At 45.4% G+C, this 27,846-nt stretch overlaps 1 protein-coding gene across 7 annotated transcripts in view; it reads right to left on the reverse strand.

The window, feature by feature from the left end:
- ADAMTS9 (ADAM metallopeptidase with thrombospondin type 1 motif 9) overlaps window positions 1-27,846 on the reverse strand; it is a 135,655-nt gene that overhangs the window by 67,647 nt on the left and 40,162 nt on the right. For all 7 annotated transcript variants that reach the window (XM_073351003.1, XM_073351002.1, XM_073351004.1 and 4 more), the window contains 9 exons: window positions 24,696-24,841; window positions 12,644-12,825; window positions 12,418-12,554; window positions 11,340-11,457; window positions 10,965-11,060; window positions 5,189-5,355; window positions 4,947-5,076; window positions 4,060-4,186; window positions 488-698 (listed from right to left, as the gene is read on the reverse strand). In XM_073351003.1, the coding sequence (XP_073207104.1) occupies window positions 488-698; window positions 4,060-4,186; window positions 4,947-5,076; window positions 5,189-5,355; window positions 10,965-11,060; window positions 11,340-11,457; window positions 12,418-12,554; window positions 12,644-12,825; window positions 24,696-24,841 (1,314 nt within the window). The remainder of the gene's footprint in view (window positions 1-487; window positions 699-4,059; window positions 4,187-4,946; window positions 5,077-5,188; window positions 5,356-10,964; window positions 11,061-11,339; window positions 11,458-12,417; window positions 12,555-12,643; window positions 12,826-24,695; window positions 24,842-27,846) is intronic.

The raw sequence follows: 27,846 nt of genomic DNA on the forward strand, positions 1-27,846 counted from the left end.
GTCTTTAGTTCAGTCTGCATGCTCAGGCCACACACAAACTCTTACTGATGATGGTGCTAGCAGTCGTGCGTGCAGAGAACGGTCAAGATCGGCCTTACGGACATCGGAGGAACGCAGAAAGCAATGGCGGATGGGTTACTGGGCAGCTTTGGACCCAGAGAACATGCTGAAAACCGTTTCCCAGTTCCACGTGCTATGCATAGCTACCAGTTTCACAGACGAGCGCCTCCTGATGACGGATCCATGCAGGACTGACCGCCGGCAGAGTCCATCCCATGCACTATTCCAGCAGGCGGCTTCAAAGCAACAGCAGCGCACAGTTGAATGGCTCCGCCGCAAAAGCAGGACACTTTCCAAATCAACTTTTATTACTAGGTTAGGCTGACCAAGTGCCTGCCCCCCCTTGACTGAGAGCTGCCAAGAATACACAGGCTGTAGATTTGCACCTGAAATAAGGCAAATGTCACCACTCAGGTGACATACTTACATCTGACCAGGCTGAATACCGCCATCCTCCTACGTTACAGTCTCCAAAGCATTTTTCCCTAGTATTTGGCTTGGTTTGGCCACTGCAGAATCGATCGTCGACTTTCTCCGTCTTCCCTTCCGACCTACTGTACTTTGTGCAGTAGACCTCTAGTGTTCGGTATCCCAGACCACACTGTGCATTGCACTCGCTCTTTCTAGCAATATGCCACCTGGGCACACAAAAAAAAAAAGCCCCCCAAAAACCACCATCAGTAACTCTGCCAGTATTACACTATCTAAAGCAGAAAGTCTGGAAGAGCACGGGAACGCACGTGGTTTTGAGAGGAAAAGCGGAAGCAGAAAGGGTTACTGCTTTTTAGTATCCTATGTGTATAATGCAGTTAGTATCATGTTACATAAATAAGGAATATACATACTTTAACTATGCAGATTTGTAACTCATTACAACACCACCCAAAGCTTTGCATCTTCAAAGTGCTGTCTAAAACATTAGCTAATTACTCCTTGCATCACTCTTGGGATGTACATATGCAGTATTGGCCCCTTTTTATGGATGGGGAAACCAAGGCAATGAGTTTAAGTGACCTACCCAAGGTCACAGAGAGCCAGTGGCAGAGCAAGCATTAGAATTCAGGGGTTCCTGGCTTCTAGGCCTGTGTTCAGACCCCTAGACTATGCCTCACCCTCAGAAAACCAAAAGCTTTAAAAAAAACTTGGCATCAAATGTATTAAATTGTATGGGCATGAAGCATACGTCAAATGTAATTCCATGAAGCAGAATGCTTTAGCAAAACTTTCAGTCCTCTGAAGTGGAACTGAGTGATTTGTGCACCGGTACAAGATAGATGATACAAAGAAAGAGTTCTATCAGGGATTAAAAAGCACTTGCTCTCAGTGGGTGGGACTCTGGTCCTGGCGTTTGCCGGGGGGCTTCTATTGCCCGCAGGCAGCGATGCAAAAACGAAGGCCATTCAACTGAGAACCTCAGGGATTTCGTCCACCTTTCAGTTCTTGAACACACTTTCCTATCTACAGCCACCTCCTTGTGCTTTAGTCACCTTTCCTACCCTGAAGCTAGGAGATTAGACATCCTCCTTTAAGACTGAAATGGCAAGAAGGCAAGCATGCAATGTGTGTGGCATTCTCTCCAGAATAGTCCAGAATCACTTCCATGCAGTCCCCAAGCTGGAGAGATGTGGCTGCTGCTGACCCTGGACTTTTCCCATGTGGTTGCATTAAATTTAAGTCCACATACATGGTGCAGTTTTCATCAGGCACCAGAGGCCTGATTTTCACAGTTCCCATGGACTTTAGCTGGAGCTGTGGGTGCTCAGTGGTCCAGATGTGCTTTCCAATGTTTCCATACCCGCCTCATAGAATAGATCTGTGCAGGTGACGGGCGAATTTAATTCACACTATTGGGATTCCTCTCTCCAGAATCTGGGACTAATACGTTTTCCAATATTAGGACTTGATATAAATCTTAAATTATATCACAGGGTGCTGGACAGGTGGCAGAAAAAGCACGGTCCCGTCGACAGGCCACTGGACTGGGAAATTGGAGCCCTGCGTTCTATTCTTGGATCTGCCACTGATCTGCTAGGTGACCCTGGGGAAACCCTTCACCTTTGTTTCCCAGCCTTCATGTTGCCTTTGTATTTATCTTGCAAACTCTTTGGGGGCAAGGTTAATCTCTTAATGTGCCATTATACAGATCCTAGCACAATGGGCCCCAGCCCAATAATAATTAACTGCATGTTTAGTCCTAAAGGCTTACTATCATACTTGGTCACGAGCAGTTGTGTTTATTCTCCCATCAATGGACTGAGGATACATGCAAGTAATTGCCATTAATGCGATCTACACAGGCATATTGCCCATGCATCAGAGAGGCACCAGGCCCCAAGGCATGGAACATTTTTCATAGCTGTTGGTTAGAACCCTGCCTTTGCAGAGATACACCTGCATATCCGGGAGCAGAAGTTGGCCTTTCATACTCTTTTGAGGGTTCCTCTTAAACACCCCCAATCCACACTCCCATCCTCTACACATACACACACTCTTCTGGGTTTTATCCAAGTCCCCACCCTAAAGATCCTCCAATGCAGACACCATTTTTCCAGGCAAGGACTGCTAGACTGGTCTGCCTGTATCACTGCCTCTTCACCGGTTGTCCCCATCCCTGGAGGAAGTGCTTGTGGTTACTTCATTACAATTGCAGACTGGCAGGATGACACTGACACTGTGAATGGGGCTTGATTACATGAGGTCCTGAGAGCCCACTTGGAACTTGAGGGCACTCAGCACCTCACCCAAGCACCTTGCAGAATGAAGTCCCTAATTAGGGAACTAACTAATGTCCACTGAAGTTAATGGAATGAGACCCATTGACTTCAACAGGCATCGGATCAGAGCCCAGATTAGAGACTCCTGTATAGAAAATGTAGAGCTCCTCAACTTGGCCACAAGGCCAAACTCCAGGAGAGTAGCTAGGAAAATAAAATAAAGATCTGGAACCAGTAGCTCCTGATTTACAGGTCAGTCTCAGATCTGTTATTGAGTTCCTAACTTTTACAGTTCCCGCCTCTGGAGCTTCCAAGCTGCACAATGGCACCTGAGTAGCCTTTCAGCTGTTACAGTGACCATCTGAGAGGACCATCACATTCTTAGATGGAATCTAGATAAAAACTAACCTGGCTCAGCAGCAGCCACTTAACCCCCCCCTCGGCCCACACTTTAGTTCAAAAGTTCACAATTTAGTGGTAGAACCTCCATCCATAGAGGTTTTTAAGGCCCGGCTTGACAAAGCCCTGGCTGGGATGATTTAGTTGGGGTTGGCCCTGCTTTGAGCAGGGGGTTGGACGAGATGACCTCCTGAAGTCCCTTCCAACCCTGATATTCTATAATTCTGTGAAAAGTTAAACAGGTCTAGAAATAATTGTTCTTTTAAAAACAGTCTTCCCCCCCAAAATCTTTCGCCATACTGTAATCGTCACAGGCCGCTGTTTGGCTAAGGCCCTCATCCAGCAAAACACTTCAGCACATGCTAAGGTACAGCTCACGAGTACTCCTGCTGACTCCAGTAGGATGACGCACATGCTTAAAGTTAAGCACTTGCTTAAGTTGCTTTGCTGGATTTGGGCCTACTTTTGTTTGTTTTTTAAAGTTTGCAGACGGCTTCTCCTGGACAGACAAGACCGCCATGCAGTTCCCAGCCTTGTCGATCACGTCAGGATAGGAATCACAGGCATTTGTTTCATGTTTCTACATTTCTCAGCATCAAATAAAGGATGTGTCCCTTACAGTTAGTGCTGCTTTCACCATAGAAAGGCAAGCTGAAGTGAAGAGAGCAAAACGTGTCCCTGCTACAAGGAAGACTGTGGGCACCATTAACTCTTGGCTGACAGTGGCAGAATTCTACTCTGCAGAAGTCTACGAAAGCAATGTTATTGTCTGCTTCAGCTAGTGTAGGTCACTGAGAAATAAGGAACCACAAAAGGCAGTGAAAGGAAAGACGACTAGGCAATAAATATATGATGTAATGTATATACATGACTGAGTAGAGTGCACCTTAATTCACATTCTGTGCTACAAGGCTCAGTTACTGGATCAGGTTGGGGAATTCGATCACATCTTTGATCTGACACCATGAGTTGATCAGATTCTCTGGCACAAATGGGTTTCCTTTTTCGTTCCCCTAAATAGGAAAAAATAAATTTTTAAACACATACAGGAAAGTGATCCAATCTATTCTCTCTCTTTCTGTTTTCAAAATAGCTTCTTAAAAAAATTCAAATTGTGCTCTGCAAATCTATTTGATCTAGGGAATCTAGTACAGAGGTGAAATCTGCATCATGAACTCAAAAAAGGATCCACCTTATTTAGATGGACGTTAGTACTACTGGTGAATGAGAGAGAGGTAGTGTATCACAACATAAGAACGGCCATACTGGGTCAGACCAAATGTCCATCTAGCCCAGTATCCTGTCTTCTGACAGTGGCCAATGCCAGATGCCCCAGAGGGAATGAACAGAACAGGTAATCATCAAGTGATCCATTCCCTGTCACCCACCTTGAGGTATATAGAGGTACAGAGACAGATGCTCCTGAATGCTAACCCCAGCTCTGACATTGACTCCCGTTGCAGCTCTGGGAACGAGAAGGAACTCTCTGTGCCTCAGTTTCCCCATTGCAACACTTCCCTACCTCATAAGGTTGTTGCGAGGCTCAGTGAGTGACTGTTTGTGAAGCACTTTGAAGACGAGAAGCACCAGAAAAGTGCTAAACATTATCAGCTGGCATAAGGCAGCATAGATCATTCCACTACTACAGTTCACGGAAATGATCAAACTCATATGAGATAATAAGTTCAGAGAAAGCAAGTGTAAATGCATTTGTTACCACCACCAAAATCCCGAAAATGCTGTGACTGATTTAAAATATTCCAAAGCACATACCTTGGCAAAGTTTACTGCAGGCTTGCCACGGGCCATAGATGTTCCAGTAATACTGCTGAGGTTTGTCTTCAATGGGGATATTGAATGTATATCGAACATCAGGGTTATATAAATTACCCACTGATAGAATCTGGGGAAAACAAAGACACATACGGATAAACTAAGAACAGTCAATATTTGCGCTATTTTCACTCAAATAAAACCCAGCGGAGGTGCGTTTGCGTGAAGAAAGTACACTTTACCTGAACAACGATTTCTTGCTCAATGCGCTCCGTAGAATTAATCCTTTCAATTGTATTGTCTGAGCCACTGTATTCGATCACAGCATTCCCAACTTTGATTTCCCTTTTAAACATGCTGACGACAAAGTCCCCATTTAAGATGAAGACTCCATGGCTGTTTGATAATGCTGCGCAAAAGAGGTAAAAACAAATCAACCCCACACTCACATAAGTAACTCATGCACTTTATTTGAGGTCCCATATATACACATTTTAACACTATGGGGCCAGACCCTTTGCTGGTGTAAACTGGTGTAGTAGCATTGGCTTCAGTGATTTCACTCCCTGATTTCCAGAGGTTGAGAAGCTTGCCCATACAGTTTTGGAAACGCCATGCTTGATGTCAGTGGAAGCAGAGGGAGACTCCACATATGACGGGATCAGGCCCCTAGGCTGGAGACATTGCCCCACTGTGGAGCCCAGCAGCCAGGTAGCAGGGTCAGGCAAGTCGAGGCAGTGATACAATTTTGTAACTTTGAGCCTTTTTTTAGGTTAAAAATCTTTATTTTGAACCCTGAAAAATAAGTAGTTTTTGGAGGTGGGGAGTTGCTGTAGTTTCCAAAGAGGGGATGGGGAGCAATCAGCAGGACAGGTCTTTTCTGGTCCCAGGCTGGGACTGACAAAAGGAGCCTCCCTCTGTGAGAAGAGCCCTCGGTTGTCCTAACTTACGGAGGGGCTGGGGGAACAGCTACTGCTTCCTGACAGCCTCCTGCATTGAGAGGATCTCAGGCTCGGGAACACTCTATCCCACGATGGTGTCTCTGATTTTAAATCAAGATTGGATGTATGATTAGATGTTGATAGATATTTGGCAGCACATGTGTGTGTTCCCTCTGCGCGCCGCAGCTCCAACCCTGCACAGACAGCTGGCACAGCAGACCTCGAGCAAACCACCCAATGACCACAAGATCCGTTAAGAGATGAAGGCAAGCTGCTTTGATCTGTTTCCTATCACTTAAAATCTATCTTTTGTAGTTAATACATTGTTTCTCTTTGTCTAAACCAGTGTGCCTTTGAGTGAAGTGTCTGGGGAAAAAGCCCTGCTCTGCGAGCAAAGGCTGTTGCATATCTTTACCACATCGAGGGTAAGGCAAACGTTATTAATGAGCTTACATTGTACAGATCCCTGTGCAGTGCAAGACGGTCTAATTTTGGGTTTATACTCCACGGAGGGGGGTGCGAACCTGGGAAGCTGGGAAATTGTCCGTCTGTCTGAGTGGGTTAGTGCAGCACTGACATAGCTCAGTTTGGGTGTGGGGTGCCATCTGCTGTCCCGTTGGGCGATAACAGGGCCTGGTGAGGCTGCCTGTGTCTCCCCAGCAAAGCAGTGTGAGAAAAGGGCCAGATAATCTGGGCGGGTAGAGGGGTGAGGCGGTCCTCCTGAGGGTGACAACCTGTCTGCACCCCTGTGGGTGACAACCCATCACAGATGCTTTTCTGAAACGTCTGCGCTAGGAATTATTTGGGGGCAGTTCTCTGGCCTGTGTTACACAGGAGGTCAGACTCAATCACAATGGTCCCTGCTGGACTTGGAACCTATGAATTATTTAAAGGTGATCTTGTAGATCGGGGTGGGTAAACTTTTTGGTCCGAGGGCCACATCTGGGTATGGAAATTGTATGGCGGGCCATGAATGCTCATAAAATTGGGTGCTGAGGTGTGGGAGGGGGTGAGAGCTCTGGGGTGGGGCCAGAAATGAGGAGTTCAGGTTGTGGGAGGGGGCTCTGGACTAGGACAGGGGATTGGGGCGCGGGGTGTGTGTGAGGGCTCCAGCTGGGGGGTGCAGGCTCTGGGGTGGGGCTGGGGATGAGGGGTTGCGGGTGCAGGGGGGGTGTTCTGGGCTGGGACCAAGGGGCTCAGGGAGCAGGAGGGGGAATCAGTGCTAGGGCAGGGGGTCGGTGCATGGGAGGGGGTCAGGGGTGGAGGCTCTGGTGAGTGCTTACCTTAAGCAGCTCCTGGAAGCAGTGGCATGTCCCCCCTCTGGCCGTGGTTCCTGGCCAATGGGAGCTGCGGGGGCGGTGCTTGGGACAGGAGCAGCGCACAGAGTCCCCTGGCTGCCCCTACGCATAGGACTCGGACGGGGGTACGGAGCTGCTTCCGGGAGCCGCACAGAGCCATGGCATGCGTGGAGTGGGGCAAGCCCCTGACCCCACTCCCCAGCGGGAGCTTGAAGGCTGGATTAAAAGGTCTGAAGGGCCGGATGTGGCCCCCGGGCCATAGTTTGCCCACCCCTGTGGTAGATCCTCTTCCAGTAAAACCCGTTGGTTCTCTCAAGGAAGAGGGGCTCGAGGACCGGGGCAGTGACAATACAACTGCTGTGCCCGCAGCTGAGGAGCACTCCTGCTTATCGTGGTGTGCCATAGCTCCGCCCTGGGAGACCATGGGGCCGTGTACACTGCACACCCCTTATGGCGGCGTGCAGAACAGAGACACTGCACGACCCCCGAGCGTGAACAGAGACCCCTCAGGGACCTACCCTGCCCGGGTCTCTACACGCCCACACAGGGCCTTCCCCATCTACACTGCTACTTGTAGCAGAGCTTTTCCTAGGCATACGGAACTGCTGGTAACTTTCCCCACCACAGGGAAAGACTCCGCCGGGGGGAGGCAGCGGGGAAAGGCTCCGGCAGCTCCCCGTGGTGGGGGAAAGGCTCCAGCAGTGGGGAACAGCTCTGGCAGTGGGAAGCCGCAGCGAGCGACCCGAGCCTTATCCCTATGGCCTCCCCCATGCCAGAGCCCTTCGCTGTCGCGGGTCGCTCCACACCACAGGGAGGAGGCTTTTCCCTGTGCCTCGTAGCTACACGGACCCGACAGGCCACTGCCAGTGGCGTGCAGTGTAGACAAACCCTTCAGGGAAGGTGGAATTTCCAGCTCGAGTGGACAAACCCATCCTCGCTCCAAGCAAGAGGCGTGAGCAACGAGAGGGGCTAGCCATGCTGAGTGCAGTCCCATCAGAGGCCCTAGGTACGTACGCAGGGCAAGCAGCCCTTCCTGCTGCCATGGCGAGACTGTGAGGGTCAGAACGCGAGCGCAGGCAGAGCTAGCATGGGGATGCCTGGCTGCGCTGGAAGTCACATCTGCCAGCTGCAGCGCCGGCAGATCCTAAGCTGGCCCCAGGCCTTATTAGAAGAAAGGCCGACTGCTGGGGGTTGGTCCTCAATACAGGGCACAGGCGGGGTGGCAAAGATGTGCCAGCGTGGTCTTTAAATAGAACATGTAAACTGCCCCCCAAATATTGCAACACCAGAATTACACAGATAAAGATGGGCTGGGCAAGGCTGTTCGCTGGAAAGGTTGTCAGGCTGTAGACCCTTTTCATCCTGCATTCAGGGGCATAGGGTTAGGGTACACGCCATCAAACTGAGCTGCCTGGATTTCACCTTCCAATGGAGTTCAGCCAGCATCATCCTTTTTTGTTTTATTCCAGATCTTGAGGTATGCAAAAGCACTGACGGCTTAAAACCTAACTGTTTTCTAAAAGGAACAGTTTCCTGCAAACAGCAGTCTGTTGAACAACTTCACACTAATGCGATTATGTAGCTAATTTCCTAAGTTAGTTTCCCCACCATTTCACCCATCACAGCTACATTACTACAAAGGCTCTCTACTGTAAAACCTAAAGCTACCATCAAAACGTGGAAGGTGTGGTTGAAACATAACTAGGAGAGAGAATAAAGCAAAAGCTTGCTCAGCAGCTAACACGTTCATGGCCAAAGGAAAACCTCAAACTGCAGGATTCAGCCCCAACCAAATTCTTCATACTGTGACTTAATGCTATTAACCAGCACTAAAACACATTAAAGGAATCCATTCCATTTATTGCACCTTCCTACAACAATAGGGGAGACCGTTTAGACATCCCAGACTTGATGACATCAAATTCCTCCTAGATTGTTATGTAACTACTACAAGGTTCACAATATTCAGGGCCTAAGATTTCACACTCCGTGAACTGTGAAATGAATGTACACATGCACACTTTTGACTTGCTTTTATTCAGGCCTAATAGGAAGAGATGCTTTCCCAGCAATATTCAGTTAAAGAAATCACAACTGGCCCAGACCCTATACTCTATGCTGTAACATTAAAGAAGATTTGACTTCATGCTTTTCAAGAAGATTAAAGCTCTCCAGAAAGAACTGAGAGGTTATTCTGGGCGCAGGGGCCTGGCCGGGGTAGACTGTTCTAAATACACAGCAGGGAACTATATACATGGAAGATTATTTTTCTAGGAAAGAGAAGAATAGGGAGGAATCTCTCCCTCTGGAGAAAGACAGAAAGTGTTTGGAAAGTTTTACGGTTCTCTTGGTAACAAAGCTTGCATATTAATCCAGTTTTGCTTAATTAGACACTTATAAACATGCATTAATAATGGACAAGCCACCCCATTCTTCCCTTGAGCATCTGTGTTAGGATAAGGGACAATCTCTCCCATAGTAAATCGAGGCCTAAGTAGTGATACTACAAAAAAATCCATGGGTGAAATGAACTCCTATACACAAGGCCCGTCCATCATTTATGTCCTACTTTGAGGGCTTAAGTGGAACATAAATGCTGCACGGGTTACATGCCGGCCCTCTGCACAGGGATGAATTTCACCCCAAGTGAAGACAACATTTAAAATAACCCTAATCATTAAAGCCAATACACACACACTCATTCAGTTATTTTTAAAAATCTATTAAAATAAAAAACAACCTAACAGCAAAACCAGCCTGTTTTGACAAGCTGATTATTCCACCTTTGGAAAACAAGATGACACCTATTCTCCAAACAGAGATCTAGATAAATGCGAACAAACCACAATGCTGCTGACCAACCCAAACAAAGGATGTGTGCAAAGGAAGAGAAACAGAGTCACAGTATGAGCACTTTGCAAATCAGGGGCAAAACTTCCTGGACTTCAATGTGGCCAGGATTTCACCCCTCTCAGGATGAAATTCACGGCTGTGCAAAGGGCCAGCATGAACCTTACTTGGGGGGGAGACAGCAGGACCGAAGTGGAAGACAAGCCTCACTGGGCGTCTGTCTTGGTATCAAATTCACCCATAGGTGAATTTCCGTAGCGCTGGATTCTGCCATCCTTGCCATCCTCACTCAAGCCGTACTATTTCAGGAGCAAGTTACTGCTCAGCCTGAACTAGGGGGTCAGAATCTTGCTGTCGTGTGTGTGCAATAGCTAAAGGTTGAGTTACCATTATGACATATCAGTTTAAATAAAACCGAGATGCTTGGGACCTGATTCTCGTTTACACTGCTCTGGCAGGGCATAATATATATTTTGGTTACATTACCTAAAAATATGTATAGAATTCCCATTAAAACGTCTTGTCTTGTAAACGTCTGTCTTTATACTCCAGCAAACGTAGCTTATGAAGGGATCTGCGTACCGGCTCTGGGACTTGGGAAATCAGAGCTCATTTCCAAGCGGGGTCACAGACTTCCTGAGTGACCCTGGGCGAATTACTTAATCTCCCTTACTTCCTACCTGTGGAATGGGAATACTACTACTGCCAGATCCCAGAGGGGCATTGTAAGGATGAAGCCATTAAAATGCGTTAGCCTTTCATGTACGACAGCAATAAGGACCTTATAAGTAGCCAGACACACCTAGACAGATGAAGCAAAATTAAGGCTAGTCTGTTTGGCAGATATACTGTGCATATTTTTGAAATCTAACTACTCCTTAGCTGAGAAAGGGCGGTATAAATACCGCGTCTCTCTGCATTAAACTTACCAAGGTAGTTATCATCTTCTGGCTTCCCTGAGTAACTGTGCTGCCGCACATCGATATTTGTAGCACCAGCAGGTATATGCACCACGGTGTTATAGCCTAGAAGATGGAGCAAAAGGTCAAGCCTATTCCTCAGCCACCCCATTTACTGGGGTCTTTTTTTATGGGAGGAGGGAAAAATCTTCAAAAATGTTCAACGATCAGGCATTACACAAACCAAACGTTTCATTTGAGGGTAGCATACATAGTTACAGAACAGAATATACCACAGCTAGAGGGATTCTGCAGTTTACATGAGTGTTTTTCTCGACTGTATGTGGTTAATGCTTTCATAGGCTTGCATTTTTCTCTGTAAAGCTTTTGGTGACGGAGTCTTACCATAATGCACTGTATTAAATGTGCCCGCGACTGTTTTGCATGAAGAATTATCACCGCCACAAATGCCACATTTGTCTCTTCTTGCCTTGGAATTTAGCACATGATCACAGCCAGCTTGCTTTAAGAGAAAAAGTTAAAAACTAGACTGAACAAATATTAAATAGGACAGAACTTACAAATCTCCTAATTAAATGATATTAATCATCTGTGTACAAAGACCACCGCCAAACTAATTTTTTCCCCCCTTTTCCACATGCTTAGTTAATTTACATTGTAACCATCTTACACTGAAGCTGTTTCTAAGCAGAGGGTCTCCAAAAAGCAAGGACTCGTTATAATCAAACGTGGAATTTGCACACTGTAACATTACGACAATTTGGGATCTCTTTCCATAACAGACAGTTTATTGTATCCTACTTCATTACAATTAACAGTGGGTTCCCATGCATGTTAGTGCCCCTCACTCCCAAACAAGGCTTAACATCAAGGGATTGTGTACTTGTGCCTGGGATTGTACCGCTGGGAGAAGAAGAAAAAGACGGCAATGTTATCCAGTTTAGAGATTGCCATGTGTACAAGGGAACCTCAGTTTGGGAAGTCACTCTGGAATAGGCTGTTCTCAGATAGAGGAGAATAGCATTAAAATAATTGCGAAGGGGGAAAATAAATTCCGGCAGGGTCAGACTTTCAAAAGAGCACAGGGCTAGATTTTTCATGGGCTCCCCGCCCGAAATTGGGCTCAGATTTCAAGAGTGCTCAGCACCCAGAAACCGCAACACTTCTGGACAGATTTTCAAAAAGCGCAGTGCTGAGCTCTTTTGAAAAACTGGTCACTTCTTAAGGTGCCAAAATAGTTGCTGAGGTCTCTGGAAAATCCAGGCCCAGGTGTGCGCACTAAGCTCTCTGAAAATTCCAGTCACAGGGCACATGACCATGACAGCAGGACTTCTTTGATTTGCCTCAGGAAGAATCCACACTAGCACCAGTGAAGCCCAGAATGCGGAAGTGGGATCGAGAACGGATCTTTTCAATAGAAACAAGAAAACAACCTAGTTAAACAGCAGAAGGAAATATTTACCCGACAAAGTCCTTGCACACAGATGTCATTTGTGTCTGGGCCACAAGGGGTGCCATCAACAACTCGGTCCCTGAGCTGATAGTAGGCTGTGTTTCCTGCTACCCTACAGAACAACTTGCACCGATCTTTCATCAAAACTGGAAAAGCAAAAGGTAACGTTATTTTAATTCTATTCCCTTATGCAGCCATTTCAAGGAGGCTGACATTAATTTCCTGACATACTCACTTCCACTGTATTTAGGAACCCAACGCACATTAGGAGGTAGACCGTTAATGTTAAAATGCTTCCCATCAAAGTCAGCACACTGCTCATCTCGGAAGTCTTTCTTTAGTTTAGAGCATGGTTCAGTGTTGCAGGATTTAAACTTCATTCGACGACCCACGCAATATTTCCCACCATTCTTGGGCCTGGAAAAAAAAATCACTTTAGTTCTAAGATGCAATGATCAACCACAAGCTTAAGATGCAGTGTATCAACAGAGCCTCTTTTTGAGTTCTCTCTTTCTCTCTCCCTAATATATTAAGTTTTGGTACTTTTCATCCTTTGAGCCTCTCAACCTCACTCTCCCATCTCATGAAAGACGCTCTTCCAAATGAGACTGGGGGCTATGAAACCCATCAAGCTCATTCCTGCAGCAGCCAGGAAAGTGGTTAGAATGCTACCCATTTTCTTTTCCCAGGGACTGTGTATGCTGCCTCAATTGCACATGAGCATGTATGTTACTCTTCCTGGGTTTGAGCCCCAGGCCGGGTACCAGGTTCAGTGTTCTTATTACGATGTGGAGAGCCTGTATTTAACATTACATTATTCCTTTATTCAGAGATTCCATAACACAGCAACCAGAGCCTGCAGCCACCCACAAGCCTTCCCCAGCCTTCCAAAAGGAAAGATGACTTTGGTCTCTGCTGCCACCCTCCACCTCATTACACAACGATGGCTGCTCTGCACGCACGGGGTAAAGGAAGAAGCTTAAACTCCTTTGGATCGCTCCCATGCTTGCTCATGATGGGCCTGATTCAAAGCCTACTGATGCAAACAGGAGTTTCTCCACTGACTTTAATGAGCCTTGGATCAAGTGCTATGCTACCAGCGACCGGTCCCACAATCACATTCCTCTAACTAGTTCAAGACATTTATTATTTACAACACTTCTTTTCTGTCACTGGTGATGTAGAGCCTATATTTTGTTCATGCATTTCTTTAAGAAAGATCTCAAAGTGACAGCTAACTACTGCAAGCAGTAAGTGGAAGGGGTTAAGAAATAAGAACAAAGACAAAGGAAAATAAAGATGGGGCCGGGGGGAGAAGGAGTGAGGTAGAGTGAGCTACACCCTACAGCTCATCACAAAGCCCTGATAATTTGCCACTGCTCAACCGACTAGTGGGATACCTGAAAGGCAGATAGATCCAGATCCACAATAGGACACAGCTCAAAGTGGGCTGGAATGCAGGCCTGAATATGGAGCTGCAAAGGGGAAACCTCAAACAAGTTCGGAACTACTTTGGACTGAAAATCCAGTGAAACGATGCTCTCTTGTGAGATTTCCATTCACCTACTTCCGGTTACAAATGAAAGCTGGGAATTGCAGAGGTGCAAAAAAAAATAAAAAAATCAATAGGCAAGGGAGTCAGGGCGGGATGCTTAACAATCCTCAGAGATCCAAAAAAACAACTAAGCAAAGTCCAGGGTCAGTTTGTTTCTGTACAGCAGTTGGGACGGCGCTTGGCAGAAGACTGCATGGATGGCAGCTCAGGGGGTCAGGAGAGATTGTACTTGGGCAGCTAGCCCGAGCCACCACGCATGCAGTCACGGCCATACTGCTATTTTTATCATGCTACTGCAAGCAGACTAGCTAATGAATCCAGTTTTTGTATATCTTTAAGGGAATTGCCTCATTGGCATGGCAGACTCCACCCTCTTCTGAGGAACACAGATTATGATGGAGAGAGTGGGCAGAGAGAAAGATTCCCCAGAGGAATAAATTCCCCCTCTGCTGTAGTAATTTTAAATTTTATGTTGTGAGAATCTACAAATAAAGATGGGACGATCCCTAGAAAGATGTACCCGGACCTCATCACCGTAAGAGCTTCATGACCATTGATGGTCTAGAGCACCTTGCTGTGACAATTATTGTTTATTGTTTGTATTACTGTAGAGCCTAGGAGCCCTTGTTGATTCTGATAGCGAGGAACTAAAACACCACCATCACCATTTTCCTTGCACAGCCAAGTAACAGCTTCTTCACATGGGTGAAAGTCTAGGCTCCTCTTGTCAATTTCAATTGCAGAAAGTGAAATTGACAAGAGCCTTCCAGGTGGGCAGCTGTCATTTTGACTTTCCTGATGGGGAAACTGAAATTTTCCCCACAGAAAGGGCACTTACCATCAGGAAATCATTCCGGCAAACCGCTTTTGACCAGCTCTACTCACAACCTGCCACCCCAAAACCACCTGTCTCTTCTACATGAGCCAAAGGAGACCTGCCAGTAGCTGTCAGCAGTAATGAGAGAATGAGCGATCCCACTATGACATTAGAGGTACTGATCAGAAAGCATTTTCAGGACAGGAACTCATTTTCGGACCTAGGAAGTACCTTTTGTGATGAAAAGTATGGTGCTTATTGTCAGCTCAAAGGATAATTGTTCCAGAAATTCTGGTAAAATTCCATCTGGCCACTTTTGAGGATTGAGCATGGGAAAGGATGCAGCATGCCTTCCAGACCATGACATCGTCCAGTTTAAAAAAAAAATTGTTACAACTGTCACCCTTCATCACCGGCAGGAGACCGGCTGGTCAGGACAGAGCATGTTTTTAGCACTCCCTCCCCGAAGGGAAAAAGGGTCAGTGGCACAACCGTACAGCGCCCTCTGGAAGCTGGCCCCCAGAGCAATCATCCTGCTTGTCCACTCCTAGAACTGGCCCTGATCACCTGCTTGTTAAATTTTCAAGCAACCATCTTCATGTTTTCTTTTATGCTGGCCCCTCACATCTCTATAGATATCTGCAGTGTTCTTCCTCAAATCCCGCTTAAAACTCTTTTGCTGTGATGCCTACAGAAAACTTGACAATGGATAGGACATAAGAACAGCCATACTGGGTCAGACCAAAGGTCCAGCTAGCCCAGTATCCTGTCTGCCGACAGTGGCCAATGCCAGGTGCCCCAGAGGAAATGAACAGAACAGGTAATCATCCAGTGATCCATCCCCTGTCGCCCATTCCCAGCTTCCAGCAATCAGAGGCTAGGGACACCGTCCCTGCCCATCCTGGGTAATAGCCAGTAGACCTATCCTCCAGGAACTTATCTAGTTCTTTTTTGGACCCTGTTATAGTCTTGGCCTTCACAACATCCTCTGGCAAAGAGTTCCACAGGTTGACTGTGCATTGTGTGAAGAAATAATTCTTTTTGTTTGTTTTAAACCTGTTGCTGATTAATTTGGCGATCTCTAGTTCTTGTGTTATGAGGAGTAAATAACACTTCCTTATTTACTTTCTCCACACCAGTGATTTTACAGATCTCCATCATAACCCTCCCCGACAGTCATCTCTTTTCCAAGCTGAAAAGTCCCTTAATTAATCTCTCTTCACACAGAAGCTGTTCCATACTCCTGATAATTTTTCTTGCCCTTTTCTGTGCCTTTTCCAACTCCAGTATATCTTTTTTGAGATGGGGCGACCAAATCTGCGCACAGTATTCAAGATGTGGGCATACCAGGGGCTTATATAAAGGCAATATGATATTTTCTGACTTATTATCTATCCTGTTCCTAATGAGAACCAACATTCTGTTGGCTTTTTTGACTGTTGCTGCACATTGAGTGGATGTTTTCAGAGAACTATCCACAATGACTCCAAGATCTCTTTATTGAGTGGTAACAGCTAATATAGACCCCATCATTTTATATGTATAGTTGGGATTATGTTTTCCAACATGCATTACTTTGCATTTGCAAACACGGAATTTCATCTGCCATTTTGTTGCCCAGTCACCCAGTTTTGAGAGATCCTTTTGTAGCTCTTTGCAGTCTGCTTTGAGTAGTCTTGAGTAGTTTTGTATCATCTGCAAATTTTGCCACCTCACTGTTTACGCCTTTTTCCAGATCACTTATGAATATGTTGAACGACATTGGTCCCAATACAGATCCCTGGGGGACACCACTATTTACCTCTCTCCATTCTGTAAACTGCTCATTTATTCCTATCTTTTGTTTCCTATCTTTTAACCAGTTACCAATCCAGTTTTAACCAATTACAATCTTTTAACCAGAACAATGCTGACCAGTATTTCGTGTCATCTCCTTGTGCTCCCAGTCTGTCCACTCTACCCACTTGTTGTCACTTATCTTACATTTAAAATTGTCAGCTCTTTGGAGTAGGGACCATCTTGCTCTGTGTTTGCACAGTGCCTAGCACAACGGGGTCCTGTTAGATGAGTGGGACTCCTAGGCACCAGGATGATACAAATAAACAGCAACAAAATAACATGACCTTGGAAAGAGCCCATTGGCAGACTAAGCTTCTGTGGGACCCTGGGCCAGAGCAAGTGGGGGCCCCTCCACACGCCTTCCATCTGCAGTCCCCGCTCTGCCTCCTCCCGCACTCCTACCGGGGAGCAAGGTTGGAGCACGGGGACTTCCCCCACTCCCTGGCAGGAGCGCCGGGTGGGTGGAGCTGGACCACGGGAGGAGTGCCACGGGCAAAGCAGGTCAGCCGTGGGGGTGCCCAGTTTTTGGGGCCCTGAGGCACGGGCCCCGTTGGCCCAGTGTCTAATCCACCAGCAGTTTGTTCTAGCCACCATCTACAACCAATTTAAAATTAAAGCTCCAAAAGGTGAAACATTAGATTTAAGAGCAGAACTGCTAGATCATACATTCAAAAGGTGGGTTTATTTGTTTGATAACACAATCAAATGTAACTGCAGCTCTCCTTTATTTTGTGGTGTTACAGAAGCAAAGATATGACACTTTAAATTAAATCTGGGAGGAGCCAATTTAGGTGACTCCTGAAAAAATAGTATCCATAAGCCAAAAGTTGTACAGAACAGTACATGCGCACACAGGGGCCGAGTTAACTTTCCTCATAACTTTTGGGCATGGAAAATATCAATCACGAGTCTCCATTAACCCAACTCTTTGCATTTAATACACTCTTTTTAGACCAGCCCATAAGAGGGCAAGAACATTCCAAATAGATAAATAGTGGATGGGGCTGAAATGTTCTGTCCTGTAGAAGGCAGTGTTACACAATCTCCGGGGGAGATCCGTAAAAATATAAATGGGAGATTGACTGTGGGCTGGAGTTTGGTGCCTAACTTCCATTTCTACCTCAAAAAAACCTCCCCCTAAAATGACAGTAGCATCTGCTTCCCATTCAGTATGCCTCTGAACAAAACAAATTGCAAGGGAAACTTTCCAAATTCAAATACATTCTGAGATTTCCCTAATGAGCCATAATACAAGAAAGTGAAACAAATATAAATTGTGCAAATGTCAGACGATCTTCAATGACTAGCATGACAACATGCAGCCTACCACCAAAAATACATCTTCCCACATTTATAGCAATAATATTTAGCTCATATATAGTGTTTTCCTTCTGTAGATCTCAAAATACTTCATCGGCGGAGGCAGCCCCAGTAATATCTATTATACAGATAGGGAAACTGAGGCATGTAAAGGCAAATGCACTCTCTTAACAGGACACTGGCAAAGCAGAAATGGAAACCAGGTGGCCTGCCTCCAAATCCTGTGCTTCCCAGTCAACACTGCCTCGCTAATACAGATTACTCACTTGCATGCTCCCTTTTAAGATGAGTCAATACCAGAGCATTATTATTATTTATTTGTATTACTGGAGTGCCTAGGAGCCCGAGGCATGGATCAGGACTCTACTGTCCTTGGTGCTGTACACACACAAAAGAACAAAGACGGTGCCCACCCCAATCTAAGGATTAGAGGAGAGACAACACACACATGGCTACAGACAGGCTGACAGGGAAATATAAGGCAACAATGAGACAACATTGATCAGCAGGACAAGCAGTGGTCGCAGCACTCCAGCAGCCTAATGATTCCAGGAGAAAAATAGGAGCTCTGCAGATTGGGCTCACCCACTGACTCACTCTCCAGTGAAAAGACTCCTACGCATCAGATAAGCCATTCCCTACCCTGGGTCACTGGAGAAGAGATTATGGTCGTTCTACCCAGCTCTACCTACCATTGTTAACACACGTATGGCGTATTTGTAGATAGATCGGGCAGGCAGACATTTCATCTCAGCCAACGACCACAAAAGAAATACAATGCATCGGTAGCTAAAAAGACACCACTTTGCCTGTCAGTGATTGCCTCTCCTCAATGAAATGAAGGTGTCTGTACTGTGGATTGCTTAATTCTTCTCTAGACAGAGAAAACGAGATTCTGGCTTTCAGCACAGTTCTCTGCAAAGGGTGACACATAAGCTCTACTCACACCAAGAGCAGTCTTATGACTCTGTGGCCTTGGCTACTTGGCCATTTATTTAAACCAGTGAAAAACGCAGTGCGGACGCTCTTAGTTCAGGTTAAAGTCGGCTTATTTTGGTTTGGCTTAACCCTGTTCCTAATCACCTGAAGCTCAATCAACAGTACTTCACTTTACGTCAATGTGATATAGTGTTCACCCAGCCTTTTGCACTGGGATACGTAAATCAATTTAAAATCAACCCTTTAGCTAAAGCAGTACACATAGACAAGCCTGGAAACACATTTCTGCGGAAGTATCCTCTCTGCCCTGTTTCCAAGGAGTTGTCATCTACTGCTGGCTACGAGCACCAGTGACATTTTCTCACTTCCCACTCCCACGCTGGCTCAGCTAATTGGCCAGAGAGTGGTGGGCAGAACCTAGCCCTCAATGCAGGCAGTGAGACAGGGCCACATTGATCCTCTTACAGCATAATTTTTTGGAAAGAGAAATAGGGAGTACTCAGAACTGGGACAGATCCTCTACGTATGCATCCGATGAAGTGAGCTGTAGCTCACGAAAGCTCATGCTCAAATAAATTGGTTAGTCTCTAAGGTGCCACAAGTCCTCCTTTTCTTTTTGCGAATACAGACTAACACGGCTGTCACTCTGAAACTTGTACTTATGTAATTGACATCAATGGAGTTACCACAATTTAGACTCATATAGAATTGGACACATTGATCTTAAACCAGGAAATAAAAGCAGAGCTCTAGTTCTTGTAAACAAGTACCTGCCATGCACAAGAGGCATTTGGGCATCTGAGTAATCCAACATGCTACAGCAAACTCCAACACAAACCCAGGCAACATGACTTGACACCACTGAATGTCATCTGGGAACATGAATTTGAACTAGAACAGGTCAACATTTTCTGAATTACAAATTTTTGATGTCATTTATAGTCAAAATTATTATTTTAATTTAAAAAAACTGTCAGGAATCTCCGCTTGGACAGTCCTGGTTTTACAAGCATACCAAATATAAACTTTTTTGTGCTGATCCCAGCAGCATATCAAATTTGCTTCCAACCTTCAAATCAGTAACACTTGAGGTTGCAGGAGAACATAGATCAGAATAATAGTTTAATTATTAGGGTGGAGAGTTTTCATTCTTAGGTGAACATTACAGATCTTCTGAAACCAAAAATAACCCAGGTTAGGGTTCACAGGGTTCTTATGACACAAGAATTAGTTTCAGTTTGAAACTATTTTCCATTTACATTGCAAAGGCAGTACTACAATTTCATGATGGCCTTAAATTATGCAAACCCTCTGCCCGTGTATGTTTTAAAGAGAGAAATACATTGCAGCTATGACTCTTTAAAGCATAATGCTCCCATTATAAACAGATATCATGAACAGAAGATGTGTTTTTTCATATTAAGGTAGTAAACAAGAATATGCAGGATTCTTGTCATATGTAATACTAACCACTTCAACACTCCCCCCCCCTACAATTAGACCTTTAAGCAATTAAAATTTTTAGACATGATATTTGAGATTAGAGATAATATACTGCATACAAGAACCTACCATAAAGCAAAGAATGCTAAAACTTGCCATGATCTGTCAGCTTCGTAACTTTGCTATTAAATTTCCCTTCTGCTAGTATTGGAGACTTAAACACGCTTACATTGATTTTTTTTTCAAACTAGCCCCAAACCACTCTGATAATTTTTGAGACACACTTGAAAAACTTTAACAGAGCCTGGTAAAACTGAGATGGCTGACCCTGACCAGGAAATCAGTTTCATATAAAATATTTTCAGACATGGATTTTCACCAATAACATGTGACATTTTTAATGCCATGAAGAAATACTGGCGCATTAGCCATTCTCAACCAGCACGGTGGAATACTTTTTTATGGACAGCCATCAACAAGTGGCAGATGATGGAAAATGAAGTAATTCATGCATACAAACCTGCTCATTCTATGCGTAACCCTACCATTTCTGAAGCATCTGTACTAGCAGGTAACTTCTGTTGTGGACTGTTTCTCCAGTCTAGCAATATTCCCTTCCCAACTCTGCTCCGCACACCCACCCACACCCAGCTAAATCCCTGCTAGAGATTCAAAGATCCTTCCATTTCAGTACGTGGCCTAACAAATCACACTAGGAGACAGACCTGGGTTCTCCTCTGTGCTCCCACACTGACTTGTTTTGACTATATAATACACCCTATGTAAATGCTAAGCTTTATTATTTTTCACACTTACCTCTCAAGGCATCAGCGTGATTACGTTCTGCTTCAGGAGAGCTGGACACAACCCCACTGTCCCGAGTTATTATACGAAGTGCACTTATGCATGTGCAACACCTTTGTGGGCACAAGTGACATAATTTACATGTGCAACACGTGACGGGGCATACACAAAAGGGGTTCTGAGCGTGCAAACTCTATGATATGCATCAAAGGTCATTGCATTTGCAAACAGGCACACAGAGGCAATATACAGAAACACCCACAATGTTTTCCACTAACGGGACTGATCTTCTTAGCATTGCATGTTTCAAGCTAAAATGTTGCCAGCATGCCATCTTCCTGACCAAATATTTCACGATAGGGCTAGACTTCCATTTTACATGCATCAAAACCTGACCCACGAGGGCCGGGTCTTCCCAATGGGTATGAACCCGGTCTCCACCTGCATGCAGTTCAATGCACAAAACTCTGTGCACCCAATCACTTGTGCAGGCAAATGATGGGCTTTGTGCGGGTGTGTGGAGTGGAGCTTTTGTACTCAAGTGAGACTACACAGAAATTTGGAAAGAGATGGCATGCACGCCAACAGAGGCCACCTTTTGAAAACCCGATCTGACCACCCCTTTCCCAAAAAAAAGACTGAACACATTTCAACGGGGAAAGCTCAGAAGCGTTTTAATCTGTAGCTCTATTACGAGCTAACCGTATTGCCAGCAGCTCAGCAGTTAAGCGGCTCGGCACATTTATTTGTAGATATGCTTACATGTCAAACTCAGCCAGCTTTCAACACACGTAGCTACTCCCGTGACATACCAGAAATGCAGATCTGGCTAAAACCACAGACAGGGATGATGCTGAGATCCAAACAGCCTTTCCTGCAAATGGGGCCCCCTGTGCTGATGTCCTAAGAGCTATGCTTCCTTCTGCTGTTACTGCAACCGTGCCTTTCTTTGACACACTGTGCCATCAATACAGATACCGTCTGTGATATGCTGCAGCAGTTGGCTTTAGCGTTACCATCCAGCTTGGATTGCCCAGGTGAAGGGGCTGGTCTGGGCAGCTAATACATTCCTATGAGTGCATGTCAAAGCACAGTCTGCTTGCCTGTCGTAGGCTTACAGCTTCCTACTGTTCTACAAAGTGCTCGACCATGTAGGTGTCAGAACATATTATAGACAGAGGCAGGAGCAGGACTCCAACTAAGAGTTACTGGGCTTTTTCCATTTTAAATGTTGGATTTGAGAGGCTCTTCACACAGTCAGTATAACAGACCATTTCATTGGCATTCAAGGCGCCAACCTGCATGCTCATATAAAAAAAACAATCTGTTTACAAATGTGAAGTCTTTTTTTAATATACAAGGGCAAATAAAAAGTCATTTGGATCCGACTTCAGAAACTTGGGTTGTCTGTTATTGTTTTTATAGGGTGTCAGAACACAGTCAAAACAGTTAGGAATAAAACTGCTTTTCAGCTAGACTAGTGCCAGTCGATATTTTAGAAAAGAACATTTTGAAAAGGGGGGAAGAATGTGAGTTTTAAAATGAGGGTGAGAGGCTATGCAGAGGTTTTCTTTCTTTCTTTCTTTCTCTTTCTTTCTTTCTAACCTTATTCACTTGTCTCACTCACTTGCACATCACAAAAATCTCATGAGGAGAACGTAGGTCCTTGCAGCCCACATCCATCATGATATCAAATTTAAATGGCAAAACAAAGTCACCGTAAAACCTCCGTGGGCCAGCCTAAGACAAAAAAAAAACAAAAAAAAACCTCTGTGGAGACTTCATGGTGGGTTCAAGGGGAGGACAATGGGAGTTACAATGCTCTCGAAAGAAATCCAGGAAAATAAGCACAACTGCCTGCACTATGGGTGGTGTTTTTAAAAGTGCATTAGATTGTTAAGCACCCAGCTCCCACTGGTTTTCAATGGGCGCTGTCGCCTAATTCAGTGGTTCTCAAAGCCAGTCCGCCGCTTGTTCAGGGAAAGCCCCTGGCACGCCGGATGGGTTTGTTTACCTGCCGTGTTCAGAGGTTCAGCCGATCGCGGCTCCCACTGACCACAGTTCGCCACTCCAGACCAATGGGGGCTGCAGGAAGGGCAGCCAGCATGTCCCTTGGCCTGCGCCACTTCCCACAGCCCCCATTGGCCTGGAGCGCCGAACCGCGGCCAGAGGGAGCTGCGATCAGCCGAACCTGCGGACGCAGCAGGTAAACAAACCTGTCCGGCGTGCCAGGGGCTTTCCCTTAACAAGTGGCAGACTGGCTTTGAGAACCACTGGCCTAACTCACTTTGGTACTTTTGAAAATGCCAGCCTACAACTATGTTTGCAAATACACACAATTTAACTTCTGAATTGCAGAAGGAGGTAGTGTTGAAGAGGCTAGGCTTTGAGGTCCAGGAGACTTCTTACCAGAGAAACTATCCATCCAGCTTCCTAGTGCTCCATCCCACCAGGAATGTCGTTCATCAGAAAGGTCTGAGTGTTTGACTGGATGGCTGCTTTGAGCATCCTTTGCACACATGGAATTATATTTTACCTGTGAAGAGCCACCCAGTTTCTGCATTGCTCAGTTGTTGCAAAACTGGCGGAGGCCGTCAGGAGTGAGGACGCTCTGATGTTTGTGTTTCTGGCGTTGTGCTCAGCATTATTTTAACGAGCTTGTCGACGTCCAATTCCCTTGCCCTCAGCCTTTCCTTTACTGTGACATTTGCTCACGCAAACGGAGCAATCTCCAGGTATCATTCTAATGCCAGTGTCCCTGGTCTAAACCTCCCTTCCTCAATTAACACTCATCTACCACAGACTTCAAAGAGCTGATGCAAAACCTGACACGGACCCACTGCTAATGCCAATTTCCTTGGCAATAACCTTTCTGACACTACCGGCAAGAAAGTAGAACGATTTCTGCCTTGAAGTGCTCACTCGACTCTTACTTTGCCTTTTCAAATTCCTGTTTTCAGCCAACTCAGCAGAAAACACTCTCCTGCCCACCCCAAATCAGAGCCCCAGATGATCCCTTCCTCTCCTCATCACTCACAATGACTGAGTGCAGGCAGTAAGGCAGAAATCAGCCTAGTCACTGCGTTAAACGGATTGTTTTCAAACCAGCTGCTAACATTCTACAGGTCAGGTATTGATCCTATTGAAGTCAATGGCAAAATTCCCTGTGATTTCAAAGGGCATATGAATTTGCTTGACACGTTTATGATAAACATCTTTAAATGCTTTTTTTAAAAAAAACAAAAAAAACAAGCAGGGTCCAGATTTCCACAGAGCTTGTCTAATCTGTGCCAGCTCACATGTAAAAGCATAAAAGGGCTTAATGAAGTGTTTGTGGAAGGAACTTGATTCATACAGTAGCGCTAGGTGGACATTTGGTTGGTATCTTAAAACTCTGAGTCATCTGGAGCAGAGTCAGGCCAATGCTTTCGAGCAGCCCACCACCTCTCTTAAAATATTTAGATCTGGGTGGCCCAGTCAATATTTTGGTCAGTTTGGGCCCCCAATCCAGCGTCAGTGTCACCGCTCGAGCGGTCAAACCAGTAGGTTTTTCAGTGCTATTGTACTCACTCAGGCCTGTTGCATTCTCGAACTGCAGTTTTTATGCCACCTCCGCAGGTTCTTGAACAGCTTCCAAAGGGACTCCACGATCCCCACGCTCCATCTGTTACCGGTGCCTCTCGCTCCTTGGGGACACATACACCATACTTGCAGTGCTGTACGCAAGAGAGAGCATCACAGAACGACTCTTTTCCATTACAGAATATTGACATTTTAGAAGTTAGCAATCCAATTTCCCCCTCAGTCTTCAGCCCATGTTCATTTGCCTGCCTTTTCTCAACAGCTACATTCACAAGAAGAGGAACATTTTGCAAAAGAAGCCTTCACTTACTGTTCATCACACCGGCTCAAAAACTTGGGAAAACATTTTTAAATGCTAGAGTGCTTAAAATCCCCGGTGTCTGAACCTGCCCTCATTGAAATCAAGGATGAAACTCACACGTCCCAACTCAGGAAACCACTACATGCTTAGCTGTAACCTTAGGACACATGCTTACGGGCTTTTCTGACTTCAGTAACAATAAGAGCAGGTCACATGGCATTATACTGCTCTGCATGAGATTAAGGTGAAGCAGCAGGTTCAAAACTTTTGCATCCTTAAAAGGTGAAGACCAGACAGATTGCAGAGGCCAGAAGAGTGATTTATAGAGAAACAGATAACAGCTACCCCAGCCGCAAAATACCCCCTGTTTACTGATCCTGAACTGTAAAGCAACACTAGGAGTGACGGCTTTTGAAAAAAAGCTACTTAGCCTGTAGCCAGAAAATCAGATAAGAGCCACAATGGGTCAGTAAAAAGAGACAGAAGAGCAGGAATATAAAGAAAGAAAAGTTCCCTGAACTCTAGAAACTGCCAGAATAAAGGGAAGGGAAAACATAAGAAAAGTAGGCCAATAAAAATGGTAAATAAAAACAAGTGGGGTTTCTCCACCCCCAGAACACTTTTTCCACATCACTTTACTTCCCCAGGCCTGATCTCCATGTAAAAGTTTTGTTGGCATAGCTACATCGGGTCCGAGTGTGAAAAACAAAATTACTCCCCCCAGCCCTTGCAGCTGTGCCAGCAAAAGCCCTAGAGCAGGTGCAGTTACACTGGCAAAAAAAAGTCTTTTGTGGGAGCGCATCTTTTGCCGCTCTAAGCCATGCCTCCATTAGGAGGGCTGGCTGGTAGAGCTATAGAGGCATGGCAAACCCTCTCTAGTGTGGACAAGGCCTGAGAATCAAATCCCCTGAATTCTATGGTGAAACTTCCAGGGGGCCAGGATTTCACCCCTCGTGAATTTTGTGTTCCCATAGCCCCTAGAAGCCCTGCTCGGGGACCAGGACCCTTTTGTACTTTTTAACATGGAGGGTAATTAACCACTGACATAACTCGCCCAGGGAAGTGATCAGTTCCTCTCACAATTGGTGCTGTTCATTGGAGACTGGATGTCTTTCCAAAAGACACGCTCTGTCTAATCCCACCACAAGTTATTGGGCTCAATAAATGCTCCTGCACAGAAACTACTGGATCAAATTCTACAGCCCGTGCTATGCGGGGCGGGGGGAGAGACACAGTGACCCTAATGATCCCTTCTGGACTTAAAATCTATAAACCTGGCTATTTGCTATGTCCTATTTTCACATTAAAACCAATACTCCAGAGCCTAGAGTATGGGGGATGGGAAAGGAAGCCAAAGCTAAGGCTACCAGTTTGTTTGCAACACATCCTGTTGCCTTGGAGTACTGAAGGGGTTTTTGAAAAACGGATGCATATCACCTAGGTTCCAACACATAAGAAGAGTGGGATGACATAGGGCCCTGATCCTGAAAACACTTCTATGTGTGAGTAGCTTTATGCAACCAAGTAGTCCCAGACTTGTCTACACTATGGGGGGAGATCGATCTAAGATATGCAACTTCAGCTACGTGAACAATGCAGCTGAAGTTGACGTACTTAGATCTACTTACTGCGGGCGCCACACTACGTGATGCCGACTGGAGACGCTCCCTTGCACATCTTGTTCAGGTGGAGTCTACGAGTCAACGGGAGAGCGATCGGCGGTCGATTTAGCAGGTCTTCAATAGACCCACTAAATTGACCGCCGATGCATCGATCGCCGCGTGTCAAACCCCTGGTAAGTGTAGACAAGCCCCCAGTTACTTGTGTAAAACAATTCACATTCATAAGTGTTTGAAGGATTGCAAGCTAATAGCCTGATCAATGCATTTCTTAATCGGGAGTGCTTAAAGTATTTGAAAAGATGAAGTGAGCTGTAGCTCACGAAAGCTTATGCTCAAATAAATTGGTTAGTCTCTAAGGTGCCACAAGTCCTCCTGTTCTTTTTGAGAATACAGACTAACACGGCTGCTACTCTGAAACCTGTAAAGTATTTGAATGTTTAAAAAAAAAATTCCACTTTATTGGCAGTAGTGTTAAATGTGATTCTGGTTCAGCAGTCAGTCCCTATTCATGGGAAATCAATGGGATTCCTGCAGGTGCTTACTTGCTTTGGGGCTAAAAATAAATCAAACACCCTCCATCAACTTCGTTCGAGATCCATGGATTTTTCAGCGCCACTGCAACGCGTACGGCTATTCCTCCAACATCGCGACAGCTTCTTGAAACTCAAGGATTTTGCACAAAATTCTTCTCAGAAAGTGACAGTCCCTGTTTCTGGGCATTTATAAAGGGATCAGCAAGAGGTTTCATCCTAACAAGATGGCTCCTGTTTTCCATGAATGCTTGTGTGTAAAGCACTCTGCATAAATCAGACAGCAAGGAATGGTGGGTGGCACCTTCAAAATCACTACGATGCAATTTTTGTTGCCCTTTAAAAATAGCTGATTAGTTTTATATCACATTTCAGGCACAATCTGAGCCCTTTACTGAAGCAAAAACCTATTGAAATCACTGTTGTTTGTTCGCTGTCAGTGCAGTGCTTAGCACAATCCATGACTAGGGCTGTGAGGTAATAATTATGCAGGAATAAAGACTGTAGCTGTATAACAAAAATGATCATACCTGGATTGAGCGTTTAATGACAGAAAAACGAATAGTTTACAAAAATATTTTGCAAACAGTAACTCATGATTCTTCATAAACAGCCCCATGAGGTAGCGAAAGCAATGTGACCACTCCCTTTTCTCAGACTGTTGTGACCGTTTAATCCAACCTCCT

This window comes from Lepidochelys kempii, chromosome 7, assembly GCF_965140265.1.
Source record: "Lepidochelys kempii isolate rLepKem1 chromosome 7, rLepKem1.hap2, whole genome shotgun sequence".
NCBI lineage: Eukaryota > Metazoa > Chordata > Testudines > Cheloniidae > Lepidochelys > Lepidochelys kempii.